An 18,112-nucleotide genomic window follows, 5' to 3' on the forward strand; every position below is an offset into this window, starting at 1 on the left:
GTGGGATAGAAAAAGCAAACAAAACCAGAACCTTGAAAGACTAGATCTCACTGGCTTAAAAAACAAAACACACTTAAAACCACCATGTCTCTAACAGGATTGGCAACTACTTGAGAGTCTCACTACTTGTGAGACTACTTTGGCCTGTTGTAATTTTCAAATGAATACCTGAAATTGGCATTTTTGTCTTGTAGTATCTTGTCCCTATATTCTAGAGAGATCTAAGTGTCTCTGACTGAAGTTACACCGTGTCTAGTGTCTTGCTATGTGAATGCTGGCGTCCTACTCCATAGCTGTAGTTATAGCTTTGCAGTAATTGTCCTCACTTCAGGTTTTGACTTCCAAAGAAGCTGCTGTTCACTGTGCATGATCTCTCTGGAGAATGAACTTTTTAGCTTAATATCCAAGAAGGTTTCAAATGCACAAAAAGACTCAGTAGAGCAGTTCTTTAGTATATAAGGATATACGAATAGGATTTTGAGTAGTCAGTCTCTACATCACACCTCCACTGGAGACCATGAAGTCTACTTCATCCCAGCTGTTCATCCCCACAGGCTGGTCCTAATTGATGAGATGTGCCTGTACTCCAAGTTGCCTGACTAATACGTTTTTTCCAAAGTAGAAGTATTTTGTGAAATAAAATAGTCAATACTTCTTTTGTGATTGAGGTTTAAAAAATTGTTAATATTCTCTGTTGTATGATACTGGGTGCAATTAGTTCTAATACTGGCAATAATAAAAGCAATGCTAGCAACAGGGCCAGATGTACAAAACAACTTAGGTACCTAAAAATCTAGAACAGGGCTTCTGAAAGTCAGTGTGACATCTAGTTATAGGCATCTAAATAGCTCATAAATCAGTATTTTTGTTTGTAACTGTGTTTTCTTTGTAGGTGGTAGTATCTAAAACACAGGTACAGAAATACATGACTTCAGTATTTTCTAACCAAAGCTCAGTGAAGTGTATAACCTATTGGTATAAATATAAATTTTCCCACGATGAAGCTCTAATTGGCATGTCCTGCTGGCTTCTTTCATTTTTCTAATGGATGAAGCTATTTACGTTTTGATCCTGCCTGTGTATCATGTATGTACATTCACCATAAGCAATGCTGAACAGACTGTGGTACTGCAGACCAGAGAGCATCATGCACAGATCTGGGGTTTAGAATCTGGTAGGTAGGAGTCAAGCTACAGTAGCATGAACCTTTATATTAATTCAGTAGCTCTATGTTAACTTTAAACTAGTGATGAAAAATGTATTTGAAATCTGGTCAGATAGCCCCCAACACTGTAGCTTGCTAGTTAGTGTGAGTACTGTTCTGCTAGTCTGGATGTAGTCTTTCTATCATACTTTATTTGGATGCTGCAGTAATGATGTCAATAAAGTATTAATATATTTGATTTGCTTCTTCCTTACTGTTATGATTACCTCTGATTATGCACTGTCTGTCTTGTCATGCCTGTAATAATATAGAAACCGTATCTAAATGGTGTGTTTAGCTTTTCAGCTCTAAAGCAGGATGTCTCAGATTTGAAACTGAGCAGAGACTGGATCCCCTGACCTATATGGAAGCAGCCTAATACCTTTTCAAGTATTACTCTAATAACAGAGGTTGTTAGTGGGTCTAACGGCCATTGATTGTGTTTGTTCACATTATGTCTAAAGGACAGTGCTCATCATTGTCTTTGTCTCAGATTATGTGCTATGGTATTATAGTGAAAATACCATTCTGGAGCTAGCTGACATCTTTTTATATTGCTCAGAGCCTAATCCCTTGATACTAATGAAGCTAGTTTAAAGATACCAGGTTTTTTTTGAAGATCATGTGCCAGTGTGGAAACTGATTTCCCACAGTCATTGTCTCTGGCCTTGAAGTATTCTGTGGCCAGCAGAGATTTCTGTGGTGTTTATGCTCCTGAAGCTACAGGATATTTTGGAAGATAAAGGAATCATTGAATTGTAGATATAAATAGTAAATCAAAGAAAAATAATAAGAGCCAGGCAGAGGATTAATGCTGACAAAACACTGGTGGACTTGCATGTATGTATGATGTCACTGATCTGCTACCTATTTAATGCAAATGGGGACTGTATCTGTGATTCTTGCTTTAGCTTTTAAAACAACGTCTGCTGAGTATTTATTTTGAGTATCTGCCGGAACAGGCTCTTCCCAGTCACTGTTAATAGGAACTTAACTCAGCTGTGGCTCTCAGTTTTGTTCCTGAGTTTTCACTTCCCTTTTGGCAACGGATAACTTGGAATAACTTATGCTTCTCCCAGTGGCCAGACCAGCAGAGACAGGTGGCTGCTCCTGGCCACTCTGACTGTGGCTTGCCACCATTGCCCAGACTTACTGTACTGGCAGACATGAGGTATTTATTCCTGCCATGTCTGTCACTTGGGCGTTAAGACCAGGCATCTCTTCTGGTGGAAGGGATCATGTGATTGTTCTCTTGTCCTTTTAACATTACCTGAGCCAGGTTGCATCCTGCCTGTTTAGTGATGTGTTAATGCTAACCTGCCTGTCTCTGTTTGGGGTCAATTAGGGAACGGTTTCCTAATCTTTTTTTCTAGGGAGAGGTGTGCGCAAGGTATATAAGGATATCTTTGTTTATTCAATAAAATAATCCTCAATGATCTCAAAGGTCTTTTCCAAACTAGTTAATTCTGTGATTCTGTGGAAAAAACATGAAGCTTCAGATGTTCTTACTGGAAAGCAGGGACACTTTTCTACAGACATTGTGTCTGCCACCAACACTTTAGGATTGTGTTTTCTCCATGTTATTTACATTGTACTCTGTTTGTTGGAAGCAGTAGTTCATATTTTGCATCTGTTTCTGTCCCACCCCTAGCTTTTGGGGAGAATTTTTCTGTTGCAGTTTGTAACTGCTTGATAAATTAGCTGAACTGTATTAACCTAAACCTTTTTGGATTTTCAGTCACTTTCTGTTTTGTATTTGCAGAAATGCTGCTATGAGTTAAATCACCTACACTTAAAGATGTGACCAGTTTATTCCTAATAAATCACGTACTTAGAAATTAGTTTAAAGATAACATTCCTAGCACTCACCAAGCAGTTGCAAGTAATAAAAGTAAAATCTGAAGCAATCATCCCTGTCTTTCTTACTGTAAGACCTGGGGGGTTTTTTGCCATTGTTGTCTCCATTTGAGCTCACTTAAATGGTTCAGCTTGCAATCCCCTTTTGCCTAACCTTTTGCAATGCAAATAAGGTAGTTTCTGTGGTACATATTTTTCATATATCATATGTTCCTTATCTGAACTCATTCTCCTCCTCCTCCTGCTCCTCCTGCTCCTCCTAGATCTTTGTGATGTCTAGGTGTTTGTGAAAGACATGGAAATAATTTTCCTATCATTTAGCTTTACCTTGTGACCTGCTATACTCTCCCTTTTCTACCAGTTTCCCTTCTTTTTTCCCCAACTTCCTGGATTGATAAAAGGGTTTTACCTGAAGTGGATGATGGCCAGCTCAGCTAGCCATGCATTTTTTGCATGCTTTGCAAACACTTTCTCATGGCATTAGGGTTGAATTAATCTGCTTTTGTGAAGTTTTACGTTATTGGTAATTTCTCATGATTTATGAGTCAGTTCACCCCTTTTCCCAAGTTGTCAAAATAAAAAGAAACTCGCATTTTCAAAACTTCTGTGACATAGTTAGACACAAGTTATTTTGCCTCTGATAGATAGCACAGAGAATAGAAACTTTCAGGTCTGCTAAAGTTGCTAGATAGAGCTTATAGACTAGCTAGCAAAAAGAGATAAAAGAATGCACACAGGATGATAAATGCAGCTGGAACCAGTGGAGAAACAGATAATGAGGAACATAGTGGCTTTTTTGACTAAGTTACGTAGCAAGAAGCAACAGCACATGCCTAAAGAAAAATTCAAGGCAAGGTCATCTATAACATTGGTGGCACTCAGTGAATACTACCACCAGAGGCCCCTTTAGATGACTCTCTAGGACCATTAAAAGACTTCCAGCAGGAGGCAAATGCATGAATTAGTTCTAGGAAAAGTGGTATTATCTAGGAAGTACGTTGTAATAAGTATGTATGAGCATGATGGAATACATACCCTGTTGTAAAGTTTTAGGACACACATTCGATTAGAAGAGATATCCTGAGCGTGTCCAGTGCTGTAATAAAGAATGCCTGCTTTCTAGTACTTCAGATTGTGTTAGAAAGTTAATTTTCTGTCTGGTTTTGCTATCACCTCCCTTCCTTGAGGGTGCTTCCTCTGCTACCGTCATCTGCCTCTCTTACCTGTAGATGTGTTAAGAACAGAGACTCTTGCATGTGGTGTGCCAGTTTGGCTGCCTTTTCAGCACCCTTAGCTCTAGCCATGCCCTGCCTAACTCAGAGCTCCTTGCTGTTTTTCTTGGGTCGTTTCAGAGCTCGGTAACTTGTACCAGCCAGGTTGCCTGGCTTGATTGCCACAAACCTTTAATGTTCTGTCTCTGCCTAGCCAGCTAAGGGGTATGAAGTTAACAGCCGGTTTAAAAACCTGTGGGGAAAGTTCAGTCCCATTTCCATGGAAACCACACATCTTGTTCCCTCAGAGGTGACAACAAACAGAAAATTACTGTAGATAGCCAGTCTTTTTGAAATTTCATGGCTAGACAATTCTACCTCAGGTGATTTGCTTTTTGTTTGGTTCAAGTAATCCTTTGATAATTATAAAATGACTTTTCTTTAATTTGAGGATATTTTCCAGTTTCATGGACTGTAAAGCTGGATGGCCTTACAGAGCTCACAGGATGATTGGGTGAATAACATTATAAACCAAAGCAAAATGCACCCATTTACTTTCCCTCTTTCATTGCAGTGATCTTCCTTAAGCACAAATAATGAAATATATGTATATGAGCAGTGTCACAAAATTGTTGTTGCTCTCAAGTTACCTCTCAGAGTGCCTGTGCAGGGGCCACATTCATATTCTTAAAATTACTTCTTGTTTTTCTCTCCCTGTGGGATTGAAAGCCACCTGATTGAAAACCTTCTGATGTTTTAAGGTGCCTTAACTGCCATGGGACTGACAGCTCTTTTGCTAGAGGAGTCCTATCAGCTTCAGATGCCAAATTGTGCCAGCTTTTCTCTGTTTAGCATCTCATCTTCAGGTCTTTTTGTTGAGGAAGTTTCAGTTAAGTAAATTGTTTTTCTGCTAAAGTTTGATTTGTTTCTTATTCTTTGGTGAGATGAGGACAGTGCTGGATTTGTTGCTTGTCTGCAGTGTGACCCAGCAGGGCATTCTCTGCTCAGCAGGAGAAATGCAGCCTGCCTCCTCCCAACACAGCTCTCTGTTTTAGAGGAATGGGGACAGCTGGGAGATTCCTTTTCCAGCTAAGTGGTATGCTGGATTGTCAGATCTGGAGGGAAGGATATTCTGAATAAACAAAACACCTGGATAGTAGAAGAAGATAAGAGGCACTTAAGAATATCTTGACTCTCAATCCAAAATGAGGGTTGTTGGGAGTTGTGCAGTTGTAATCCTGCTGAATGCAGAAGAGCAGTGAGACTAATTCTGCAGGATGCTCACAACTGAGCAGAATGCTATTCTTTCACCATATAACCATTTGTTCCTCTTCGTGAGCCATTTACCATGTAAATACAGCCCCCTCATCCCTCTTCCACAGCAGATCTTGTTGCATATGTCCTAGGCATCCCCTCCCAAATATAGCCTGAATCCTGCTTGGGGCTCCAGTAATTGTGGCAAGGGCTTCGGAAGAGCCTGTGAAGTTGTGTAACCTCCAAGGATTCGTGTGTCCATCGGTAGTGCCAGGAGGGGTGAATGCCTGCTAGGTTTGATCAACTGTGCAGGGCTGTTACAAATCTTGTTGTGTTTGAAACTTGATCTTGTTTGTGAGTCTTGATTAAAATCAGCCAACGAATGTGGGAGAGATTAGGGAGGCAGATGCATAATGTGATCTTAAGAAAATGCTTAAAGATCATGTAATAAAAAAACCCAGTAAGGGTTTGTCTTCTATATAAGAAAAAAAAATCCTTTATCTTTCTGTCTACTTTTCATTTTCATATGAAGTGGGCAGTGTTGTCATCTTAATTTTGGTTTGTTTATTATTTTAGAAAGTGTGGGTACAGTTTCTGAAGCTGCTGGCAATAAAAGCATTTTCAGTGAATCAGTTTCTTACATGGGAAAAAATCCCACTCAAAAAGCTACATTAGATGTAGCTGTAAATGGAAGCTGATGTCTCCGATGTCTCTTATCCCAACTCCATGGGCATATCTTAAAAGCTGTCATTGATTAAGCACCTGTGTTGCAGGTATATAACAATATCCCAGTTTTGCATTATTTTTCGTGTTCTGGTAGGCTCTGTCATAACTGCAGAGAAAGCAAAAGTTTCAGGCCTGAAGAGCTGGCAAGCTAAATGTCGCATTGGAGGTGGGTTCCCAGGGCAAGAAGCAGATGTGTCATCTGTAGAGGAAGGACAAGGTTCTCTTTGAAGTGAAGATACGAGTTTTTAAGACGATAAATGTGGTTTTACTAAAAGCATTGCTGCTTCAGCTCATTTCACAGCCGAGTTGTAATCAGTTGTTCAAACTGATGTTTGTTTTCTTGTGTCAGTGTAGAATTCTGGTGCCAGCAGTCCTGGTGATGCACATCGCAGTGTTTCAGGCTTACTGCTGTGCTGGCTCGTGGTGAAGTCATGACACAGCTTCAGCACTGATCATGCTCTTGCACAAAGGAACACAGATCTCCCTTGCCTTTCCTTCCAGGTAGGCAAGCATATCTCTGTTGTTTGCCTCTGGTTTTGCTGAGTGATTCTCAGTAAATCTTAGCAAGAATTGAATGATGAGAAAGGAGGGCTGCCACCTGAAACCGTCTCTTCTGTTTGCTTTTTAATACTGGAAGTGTTCTTACTCCCTCAGTCCTTTTGCAGTTAATTTTGCTCAGAGACTAGAACAAGATGTAGGGCTGAAATCTTCTCTATTTTGCGTGATGATGGCTTGTTTGCAACTCCTCTTACTCAGCAGTAAGAGGTGTGTACTTTTAATGTCCTTTGAAAGAGACATGAACTGTTGTGGCAAAAGTCAGATCCCTTCTGTAAAATATTCTGTGAAGCACATACAGAATAAATAAACCAGGACATGATAGAACTGCTGCATAAGACGTCATGCACAGCATTAGAGAGCTATGGGACCCTTCACACTGGTGTTTTACTGTTCTCCTGGTGACTCTGTTGGTCCTTCTTTTCTTGGCAGTTTAGTATTTTGCTTTTACTGTATTATCCTCTCCTGAGATTAGTAGTGTTTTCTACCTCTTCATGCCCAAAAAAGCCTCCTTGGGATGTGTTTCTTAATTTGTCATTCATATTCTTCAGGGGGTGATATTTGCAAAGATTGTAGGGAGGATATAATAATTCTGGTGTAAATTTATATTTGCTCATTGCTTATGTACATAGATATGTGCATTTACTTCTAAGATAAGTAAATTCTTACAATTTTCCGGCAGGATTCCTTTTTGATAATCTCTAGTCTAAAGTGGAGGGACTAGGCACTTCTAATAACTTACTATTTTATGTCTGTCTTATTTTTATAAATAACTGCCAGGTGTTCCAGAAGAGGACAGGGCTGCAGAACTGCAGAAAACGAAGACTACACCCCCTGTAAACAGACAGACGGTGGATACTGTGGAGCTGGAGGCTCTTAGGAAGTCCGTGGAGGACTTTTTCTGCTTTTGCTATGGTGGGTGCTTTAAATTCTTCTGAAGAGCTGTTCTAGATTTCTAAATTTTTATTCCAGTTTGGAGGAAAAAACTCCATGATCTTAGCCTTCTAACTACACTGCTATTTTTAGAAACTTTGAGTAGCTGTTTCTTAAAAATACATACATAGTGGTTAGTTTTCTACTTGATGTGTTTTGTGGGATGTGATTTGAGATTATTGCACAGTGCCTATTAGTGCCAGCACTACTTAGTTTCCTGAGAAGATTTGCATCCGCACTTGCTTTTGCTCCAGTCCTAGCCAAAGTTACAAAGTTTTATGAGGGGCTCATCCTTTTGCTAACTTCAGCAGTCTTGACGTCAAAACAACCTCCTCTTTTTTTTCTAGGTAAAGCTTTAGGAAAGTCAACGGTGGTACCTGTGCCATACGAAGAGATTCAGAGGGACCATTCTGCTGTGATAGTGCAGGGCCTGCCCGAAGGACTCGCATTAAAACATCCATCAAATTATGATATTTCTACCCTGAAATGGATTTTGGACAATAAGTCAGAGATCTCATTTAGTATCAACAGGTTATTTGCTCTCTTTCTTGTCCAACTTGGTTTTGTACTTAAGTAAAATCAAATTTAATTTTTAATTAAATACATTGCAGACTGTTTCTCTTAACCAGGAATTCTCTCTGTAATGTACACTACAAAGTAATTAACAATGTCTTTGCTAAAACCGAGTTTTTCTTTCCATATTTAAACACAGGTCTTTCCTAGAACCGAAGAAACACATAGGTAGGTTAATGTTTATTCAGACTAAACAGAAAAAGATTGGAATTTGAGTTTAGATAGCAATATACATAGAACATTTGGTCATGTCAATAAAGTGGCAAACTATGCAGAAATTTCTAGACCATGAGTTGCGTTACTTATGGAGCTATAATGCTTTCCTTTATGCGTTCTGCCAGGAACAACTTGTTAGAGATGACATTCATTCTGTTTATTCTTTGTATTGATTAAGTTCATTCTATTTCATTCTTCATCCTTGTACTGAATTTAAATTTAATGTGAATTGTATAGTATCCTAGGAGAAGGAGAAGTGAACTTATGAAGGACTGCATTCAGTTTTTAGAAAATGCCAAGACTTTCCAGTGCTTGTGTTCCACTACCCAGCTGATTTTGGCATTTATATCTCATTTTAAAAAGTAATTTACTCTTCTGAAGTGGCTAGGTGTTGTAGTTCCTATGAAAGCCTCTATATATTAAAAATTCTGAGCTAGAGTGAATTTTGTAGAACTCTACAAAGATTCACTTCTAGCTTAGGAGAAGTCCTTTCTCCTGTTCCTTTCACGGTATCATGGTGCTTTACTTGCTAAATGCTTAAGTGTGAGGATTTGTTTTATGAAAATGATGAAGCAATCTCTGTAGGAATGTTGTCAAAAAGGAAATGTTTAATTTCTTAGGTGAAAGAGCTAGAAGTTGATGCTTTATTAGTAAAATTAGAGATGTGTTGCCTGTGCTCAGGTAGAGGACTAGAGATGGAAAATTACGGAGATTCTGGTAATAATACAGTTCTATCAAAAATACAAGGTAGGTTTTCAGTGTGCTAAGTGACATTCTAAAAATGCAAGCTGTTTGTGTCTAGGTACAGTTTAATGGGATCTTTCTCTCATTATCTGTGAATAAGGAAAATATGTGCATATGCTTGTAAAATGTGAACAGGCTTTTGCTTTGTGAAATCAATGTTACATTTTCAATTTGTGTTTGAAGTAAATAGAGTACAGGAAGTTCAAATATTGTCTTTTGACTTTCAGGAGCTGATATGACAGATCCTTCACATTCAATTATACCTGCATGTGGAAGGTGAATTTAAAATAATATAGAATTAAATTTTTTTTTAATCAACTGTCTATTTTCATGTTGTTATCTTTGTCTCAATATGCTTTTTCTGCCCAGCTGACCTTTGAATAACTTTTGCTTTCTTGGCATTATAAAAAGCACAAAGCTCAATCTTCTATTTGTTTTGATCATTATTTGTGAGGAAACTGTTAGAATTTAAACAAATGGCAAAGTTTCTCCTTGTTTTAATTAACCCAATGAGTTATCTTAGTTCACAGTCTGTTAGTCAAGGCTAAGTTTGCCATGCTTTATGGTACAGCAGTGAGGGAGAACAGGGGAGGGGAATGTTGCTTCCTTCCCCCTCCTCAATTTGAAAAAAATGATTTTTTAAAATTAGTAAATGAAGATACTATATCTGTAATACATCAAAAATTTGTTAATGTGAAAACAGGGATCAGTTTTCTGTGCTTCTGTGTTTGCTTCTCATTAAATGCTAAACATGACTTGAATATTGTGTGTAGCTCAAAAAAATGTAGGAATAGGAGATAGCTGGCAATTCCCTTGTGATAAATCAGATAAGCCAATATGCAGGGTTTTTTATTTTTGTGTTCTTGTTAGAAAAAATTCTGGGAGATTGATTTTATTGACAAGCTATAAAGCTTGAAGAACTTCCCAGAAATCTAAGGTTTGTTTTTAGTAATGTCATTCTGTTTGATTTGTTTATTTTTATAGTTGTCCTCCTGTTAAAGTGAAAGTGGAACCAAGCAAGGATTCTGGTACGTTCAAAAATTTGCCTTAATTTGCAGCAAAAAAAAAAAAAAGGCCAGGTTCTGTTCAGAAGACTGAACTTAAGCAAAGACAGAAAGCTCCAAAAAAAAAGAAAAGTAGCAAAAAGACATCCTTTGAGATGGAAATGAAATGATGGTGAGATGGAAAAACTTTTCTTTCTTTGAAACTGTCAATTTTCAGTTGAGTTTTTATCAACTATTAAACCCTAGCCAAATGCTTCCATTTCAAGAGGGAGGAAATTTGTCATACATTGTAGACTAAATTTATCTTTATGTAATTTAGAGAAGAAGAAATTCCTCTGGTTTATTGGCTTTTTTTGTTCTTATTCAAGATGTCTTTGTCCCTAATGGGAAGCAAAAACTTGGTTTATTTGCTAATATTCCTAAAATATTGAAAATGAAAAAATGTCCATTTTCTAGCTAAAAGAGAAATAAAAAATTCATAAATAACAAGATGTGTTATTAAAAGATTGCCAAATCATTCCTAAGTTGCTCTGCAGGTAGCAGATGATTCCCCAAGGCACTGTGCTTAATGCTTAAGTGTGTGCTGTGATGTAAAGGCAAGGATAATCCCGTTAAAGCCAGTGAGGTAGCAGGTGTGCTGGGAGATGTATCAGTGGCTTTCCCTTTTGCTGGGTTGGGCTGCAGTGCTCACTTTCCTATTAGAATTAAGTTTTTACATGTAGTCCAGCTTTTTGCTCTTGTTCTTTGTGCTTCACAACTTTAAATTTGTGGTTTAGGCACCCTCCATGGTTAATGTTCAGCTTGACATACACAAAGGGTTAAGTTGAAGTTTTTGCCAAGTCAGTCCCAGACTCTTTCCAGTGCAGCTTTCTAGGCATTTTAAGTAATTCTCACAGAAGAGTGACCACGAGCTTTTCTAGGACTTTCAGCACGAGTGATAAAATATATTTTTTTCCTGTGGTAGCATGCAAAGAGGAAGAAGCCCATTTTTAAAATACTATTCAGATCTGAGACAACATCTGCAGGGAAGTGTAGTTTGTAGGGAAGTATTTAGTCCTGGATCCTTCCTGGAGGTGACCAAATTGAAACGTAAGAAACCATCAGATCACTTTGTTACCATTGTTTTAGCTCAACAAGTGTGTAATTTTTTTTTTTTTTTTAATAGAGGCCAGCAAGGATCTTGGTGGGTGCTTTTGTTTGTTTTGTTTTAAGAATCTGCTTATTACTAGTTTCCATATTTGATTCCTTTTTTGCTTCTACAGGAATTTCTTCAAAAATGTCAACATTAACAATGAAGCAGGAAACAGATGATCCTAACTACTATCAATTTAATACTTCCGGTAATGATACTAATTTTCATACGCATTTATCTCATGGAAGGATTGGTTGCCTAACTGTTGATCTCTCCATGCCTCTCTTTCTCTGATTTTTGGTCATTAAACATGTAATGACTTATCTCTGTTATGATACAGCATTTCCATCACTGCCTATTACTTCAGATCTGGTGAAGAACGCCAAAAGACCTAAAGAACAACTTCATCCCGAACCCATATGTGTGTGTTTGGTCTGAAGGAGAAGTTCCAGGGGTCTTTTGAACTGCATGATGTATTTTTCTGAGGGTTCAATGTGCAGACTCTGTAATTCCAATGACTTAGTTAAACAGGAAATAAACCTTTATAGTGATGCTTTCTAGAGCACTGCTTGAATTTTTTTCTTTAGTTTAAAGTTTCGGTAACTTTTATACATTGTACATCATAGAATCAGCCATTCTAGGATTCTGTGATTGGAAGTGTTACCAATCACTTCTCTTGTATGGAATGACCAGTATGTGTCAAAATTGTATTGAAAGGTTTATTTATGTGGAAAAAGCATAACAATATTTATGAGGCCCATGGCTCAGCCTCTGGATGTTTTAAGTTGTCTCCCAGTTGCTTTGTCTCACCTCTATGTATCCATTTAACACATTGATCTCAGCTAGGAGTGGAAAACAGAAATTGTTATTTCTTTATATTGAAATGAACAGTAATTAAGTTGTGATTATAAATGGCAATATAAAATAACTAAAACCTTAGATTTATTATTTCAACCTATGTGTATTTGTCATTAGGTTAATTGAGTAATACAAAGAAATGTGGGCAAGCTGCCACACATCTCTCAATGATAGTTACATGTTCAACAGTGAAGTGCAAAACAGCACATCCCTTTATTTTGTAATATTATATGTTATTGAGATAACATTTTTGTGTGTGTTCAGACATGAAGATTCTTGAGACTGTTTTCTAATGTGCTTTAGTAACTAACTGTGGGATTGTGGAATCAATATTTTCACCCTAGCATATCTCAAGTAACATATGAGCATCATTCAGGGAGATCTCAATCATAGTATAGCAAAGTGTCACCCCTTGACTGTGGAACTGGAAAGGTGTTAGGATTATCTGCTCTTGATATGTGAACATTACCTAGCCTTGGAGGATGAGGTACATCTACAGGCATGAGTTAATGTAGTAAAAGTAGATACTGATGTGAAAACAACCTAATCATTGTTCCTTCCAAAGCCAAGTCTTTTCATCCTTTTGCTTCTCATCCCCGTTGTGGTTTTCCATTTCATGCATAAAAATGATGTTGGAATTTGGCCAACAGCCCACGGTGTAACTCAATGCCATCTGAAGAGAGTCTGCACTGAAATCGCTTCTTTACAAAATAGTATCCATTGCACTGCGATGTGTTTGTCTGAGCTGAAAAATCCAAGTTACACAATATGCTTCCAGAGTGAAGTCTAAGCACATTTGACAGGGGGGATTTCTGTTGTCTTTGACCCAACTCTAAATTTAATCTTCTGATTGATGAAGAGCAATATATATCTCTTTCTGATAAGGTGGTGCTTGACTAATAACCCCCCCTCTCCACCTGCAGTGTAGTTCTCCAAAATGGCATTTAAAACAAGACAAAACTGTGTATATTGGTAGAAGTGATGGGGTGCTGTGAACTAAAAGAGGTGTTTTTTCTTTCATGTCAAGTCATGCTGACTTGACAAGTAAAGCAGTTTCCCCTTAATTCTTCAAGTAGCTACTCTGATTCAAGCCAAAGGTTGTCCAAACTGTAGAGAGCTATAAATTCTGGAGGCACATAGGTGTTTGTGTTTGGGTGGTGGTGCTGTACAAGAAGTGAAGCATAGAAAAGTGCAGTTATTCTGCACAGAGGTGTTCCTGAGGAGTGACGTAGTCTCCCCCAGCATTGCCTTTGGAGACATGCTACAAAATAAAGAAAATGGATAAGGTAATAAATTTTGCTAAAAATAACCTACAGCAAAAGCCAGGCTTATCTATTTCTAAGAAGAAACAATTGTTAGAGAACAGCAATCTGCTTAGGGCTTCCTGGAGAAAATGATTTACTGATAAAATTTCATGGTTATGTTTTTTCTCTAAGTGCTTCTTCTCAAAGATCTGTAATGCTGGTCAAAGTGCTGTGTGCCTGGGTGGCACACTAACTCTTCCTATTAATCAAAGAGGGAAAATTACAGCTGTAGGTGGATGTTCTTTTCATCTTGGTAGTAGGTTGCACCATTTGGATGTTGCCATGAGTTAATACTGAATTACTAAATTTAGAACTGTTTTAGCAGTACACAGTAAGATGACTGAGAAATAGGGACTTCAGCCATTTAAAACTTCATGTTTTAACAGAATATAAGGGACAATTTTCTGTCAGTGGGCACTAGCACTATGGCAGTGAGTGGGTGTTTTTTTCCAGTGTCCAGGACAAATATTAAGGTTACTGCATTATTAAACTTGGTGGAGACCAAAGACAACCTCTTCTGAAAGAAGGGTCCAGATTTTGATGATTGACTAAATGAGGAAAAGGAGTGACTAGTGATCATCAGGACTAAGTGAAACAGCCTGGAGCATTTCAGCTATCTTAGTTAATATTCCTGCGTGTGCCCTATCTGTAAGTACCAGTTATTATGGCTCTTATGAAAAAAAAACCCAACAACTTAAAATACTCTTTCTTGGTTTAATGGTTCAAATAGAATTTAGTATTTTTACTAGAAACTAACAAATTAAATAATCATCTCTTCAGAGTCAGATACATTTTTAGATTTGAGAATACCCCATTTGTCCTATATAAAAATAAACCTTTGGAGCTCAAAAGTGCAGCACTGCTGAGTAAGTGCTGAGTGCTCTGTGCTTTATTAGCACAGGGTAAAGCAGGGCTTTTTGGAGGCATAACCCATACAGAACTTAATTATTTGCTGACTAAGGACCAAAATCTTTGTAAAAGTGGCACGTTATCCTGTAAATTTTGTGGATGTAGGTCTTCACTACCGCTGATGCCTTGAAGTTAAAACAAAGGAAAATGGAAGCAGAAGGAAAAGGCTGTAAACAGTCTGTCCTGTGAATTGGCTGGTTGTGTTTATAAAACACTTAGAAGTGAGTAAAAACTGCCTAGCAGCTTTTCTCTTTAAAACGCCATGTAATTTAACAGTGCTGTCAGTTTTGGATATTTTGACAATGTTAGTGAGGCAGTTAGACTATAGGACATTCATCCAAACCCAAATGAGATTGAAAATCTCTTCCTCTAGAAAGAAAAAGCCCAAAATGGGAATGTAAACTTTGCGTTTATTCTCACTCTGAAGCCTTAAAAGTAATGAATGTCTTTTAGTATGTCTCTAGCAAGAAAATATTTCTCCTTTGAAGATCTCTCAGAATACTAGAATTAATGTCCATTTTAATAGCTGTGAAGCTAGGCTGGCATGTAAGGCTGAGTATGCAGATACTATCTTAAACCAAGAAATTCCAGAAAATATCTTGATCACAATGTTGTGCTTCCTGTAAGGAATCACATCTAGGTCACATTGCTACTACATGGGTAGCCAAGAAAAAGCCCAGAAAAGTGAGCATTGCAGGTGATGCTTATCCATGAGATAATAAATCCATTCCTTCTGCCAAGTGGCACAGGTTTGGCTCTGTAGTGTTAGGACATTAGGACATAATCCATTAGAAACTGAGGCTGAGAGGTTTAGAATCAGTGTAAGTAAATGCTGTGTGGGTGGGTAGACAGAAAGGATAGTTGTGACTGTGGAGGGAATGACATCTACTCTTGTTTTTAGTGGAATTGTTAGAATGTGAAATATCACCTATTTGTGACAAGCATTTCAGGAGTTTAAATTTATGCCAACAGCCATCTCTTACAGAGGTTCCTCCAGCCCAAGCATGATCTGTAATGTATTTATCTGCTCATAAAAGACCAAGTTTTGGTCTGAGAGTTCCCAAGTGTCTGTGCTGTGTAGCAGAGCTGGCTGTTAGCTGAAGACCATACCTCTGCTTTCTTTGGTGCTTTCTCTGGTTCAAGGTGAAACTGCTTAGCTTTGTCTACAGATCTGAAGTTCAGATTCCGAGACATAACCATACTGAAAGATGTTCTAAGGTGTCCTGTGGTTTTAGTAATTAAATCTCCCATGTCTGTGTCCATCCTTCCTCCTACATCCTACCTTTTGCAGTAGAATTTAGTTCTTCTTTCCTGGGTTTTCTTATTTTTCTACTTCGTGATTTTTCTCATATCTTTATTTCTGGATGGAACTTCTTTTGATCTGGTTACCACTGTACTTGATTTTTGCTTTCCTTGGTTATGTCATGTCTGTGTATTTCTGCCTGTTGTGGGCATGAATGCAGTAAAGTGGAAATGTATCTGTTTTTGTTAATATCTCTTGGTGGTAGAACTCTTTTAAATTTAATTTTCTAGTCTTTACTAAATTAAGACAGTAGAATATATTGTTTGACACTTCTTAATTTCTGAAACAATTTTTTCAAACTGCTTTTTTCTCTGTCCAAGCTTCACAATATGAAAAAAGGTTAAAGTTTCATGAAATAAACTGTGTTGGTCACTTTTTAAAGAAATCTAATGGTTTTACTACATGTACTGTAGTTTTTATCAATATTAAAGATTAAAGGACTGAATTGTCTGTGCTTAATCCTAAGGGCTGTAAGTCTACTTAGTTTCTTTTCGACTAGAGAAATATTTCTTCAAGTTTGAATGTGTGAAAGACTACTATTTTTCCCTTTTTTATTTCTGTCACAGTATGTATTTGGCACAAAGATAATGCAATAGAGAATACTGCAGAATATGTAGGTGAAACAATCCTGTCAGGATTTCTGAATTAAAGAATAAATGCAAAACTATGTGCATATTTTGGGATATTTGGTTATAGTTGATTGGATACTCCTGTGTGTCAGTGCCTTATGAATTATAATAATTGCATGTTCACAGGAGTTCTTAGGAAATGACAAACCTGACTGGTGCATCTGCTGAATATGCTGATTTAAATACAAGCAAATTTAGTCCATGGAGACATTTTCAGCACACCCACTCACCCCTGACAGTTGCAGATCACACTATTGGTATGAGAATTCTTTCTGGTGAGGCCTGGAGGTCCACCAGTGTCTCTGGCTCTGCCTTGCTCCTTTTCCTCCCTGTTTTTTCCTGTCTTTGGACTGTGGTCTTGACTGTGTCAACATCAGTCTTTGTGGAGCTGTGTTTTGAACAAAATCAGGGAGCTCCTCTGAAGTAAACAGATAAATATTTAAAAAAAAACAACAGGGAAGCGCCTTCCACCTGCAAGGAAAAGTGGCAGGAGCAGATCTAAGCAGCACTTGGTGAAAGAAATGTGTGTCAAGCAAAGAACCGTGCATAGGTTCCTCACTTGAAATGCTGTTCTTTTTAAAATTCCTTGAAAATCTGAATAATCAAATTGGGCAGAACTGTTCAAGTTAGCATTATTGTAACCACCTAATTATCATTATTTTCTTTAATACTTAAATATTCACTTATTTGATACTGTGTATGTACTTTTAGTTGATTAAAATACTTACAAAGTCTGATTGTGACAGTAATATTTTCTGTGTTTTCTTGTTTACTGTGCAGATGAAATAGAGTTTAGAGTATTTCATTGCCTTATTAGTTAACAGTAGTTTTTCTGTTGTGAAACTATTAGTACTCTTGCTGATACACTTACGAACATACCTCTAAACAACTAGAATTTCTGATCAGCTATATGATCTTCTGCAGATTGCTTTTGCAAATGAACACAGAAATTATTGGATTTGCACAGAACAATTAGTCCAAATCTGTCAGTTCCAGTTACTCCTGTTTGCCACACATAGGCTAGTTTTCCATACCTGTGCTATTTCTGTGGCATAGAATGGCCTCTTGCTCAGTCTGGTGTCAGTTGTGCTATAAGCAGCTCACCCTTCCAGCATAGCTGCAGGAGAGCCAGAGCGTTAAGCAGTAGGATTTTAGGAGTGTTAATTTAATCTGTTAAGTGTAGTTTCTGTGCTGCTTTCTGCACTAGTCTTTTTTAACCAGTCTATTGTAGTCTTCAAAAAAACCCTGTTGTAATGAAAAGCAATTAATCCCTGTGAATATATGTATTTAGTGTAGGTAGAAATTTTGAAGTCAAAGAATACTCCTTAGGAATATAAATTTTAACAAACAGGAAAAAGATCTAGCTGATTAAAATGCCATTGAAGAATGGCAGAAGCATAAACATTTAATTTTTAAAAATCAGTTTATTGAAACTAAAAAACAGTTGAAAGCCTGCTGCTCAGCATTCGTCTCTTGACTGTTGAGTAGTCAAAGAAATGCACAATGCTGCCACTAGCCCCATTTTTATTATGTTGAACCAAGTAAGTAAGGATTTATAAATATTTAATATTTAACACAGTCTTTCCAAAGTTCAACATTATAGAAAGTATGAAGTGAGCACATAATATATGAAATTAAGAGTTATTTGGCAAATTCCTTTATGGACTGGAAATACATGTTTGTTGTGAGACACCCTTAAA

At 37.5% G+C, this 18,112-nt stretch overlaps 1 protein-coding gene across 20 annotated transcripts in view; it reads left to right on the top strand.

The window, feature by feature from the left end:
- GTF2I (general transcription factor IIi) overlaps positions 1 to 18,112 on the top strand; it is a 106,220-nt gene that overhangs the window by 25,947 nt on the left and 62,161 nt on the right. For all 20 annotated transcript variants that reach the window (XM_048324278.1, XM_048324294.1, XM_048324293.1 and 17 more), the window contains exons 4-9: positions 7,588 to 7,722; positions 8,088 to 8,271; positions 8,453 to 8,481; positions 9,501 to 9,549; positions 10,258 to 10,301; positions 11,540 to 11,617. In XM_048324278.1, the coding sequence (XP_048180235.1) occupies positions 7,588 to 7,722; positions 8,088 to 8,271; positions 8,453 to 8,481; positions 9,501 to 9,549; positions 10,258 to 10,301; positions 11,540 to 11,617 (519 nt within the window). The remainder of the gene's footprint in view (positions 1 to 7,587; positions 7,723 to 8,087; positions 8,272 to 8,452; positions 8,482 to 9,500; positions 9,550 to 10,257; positions 10,302 to 11,539; positions 11,618 to 18,112) is intronic.

This window comes from Corvus hawaiiensis, chromosome 20 (assembly GCF_020740725.1).
Source record: "Corvus hawaiiensis isolate bCorHaw1 chromosome 20, bCorHaw1.pri.cur, whole genome shotgun sequence".
Taxonomy (NCBI): domain Eukaryota; kingdom Metazoa; phylum Chordata; class Aves; order Passeriformes; family Corvidae; genus Corvus; species Corvus hawaiiensis.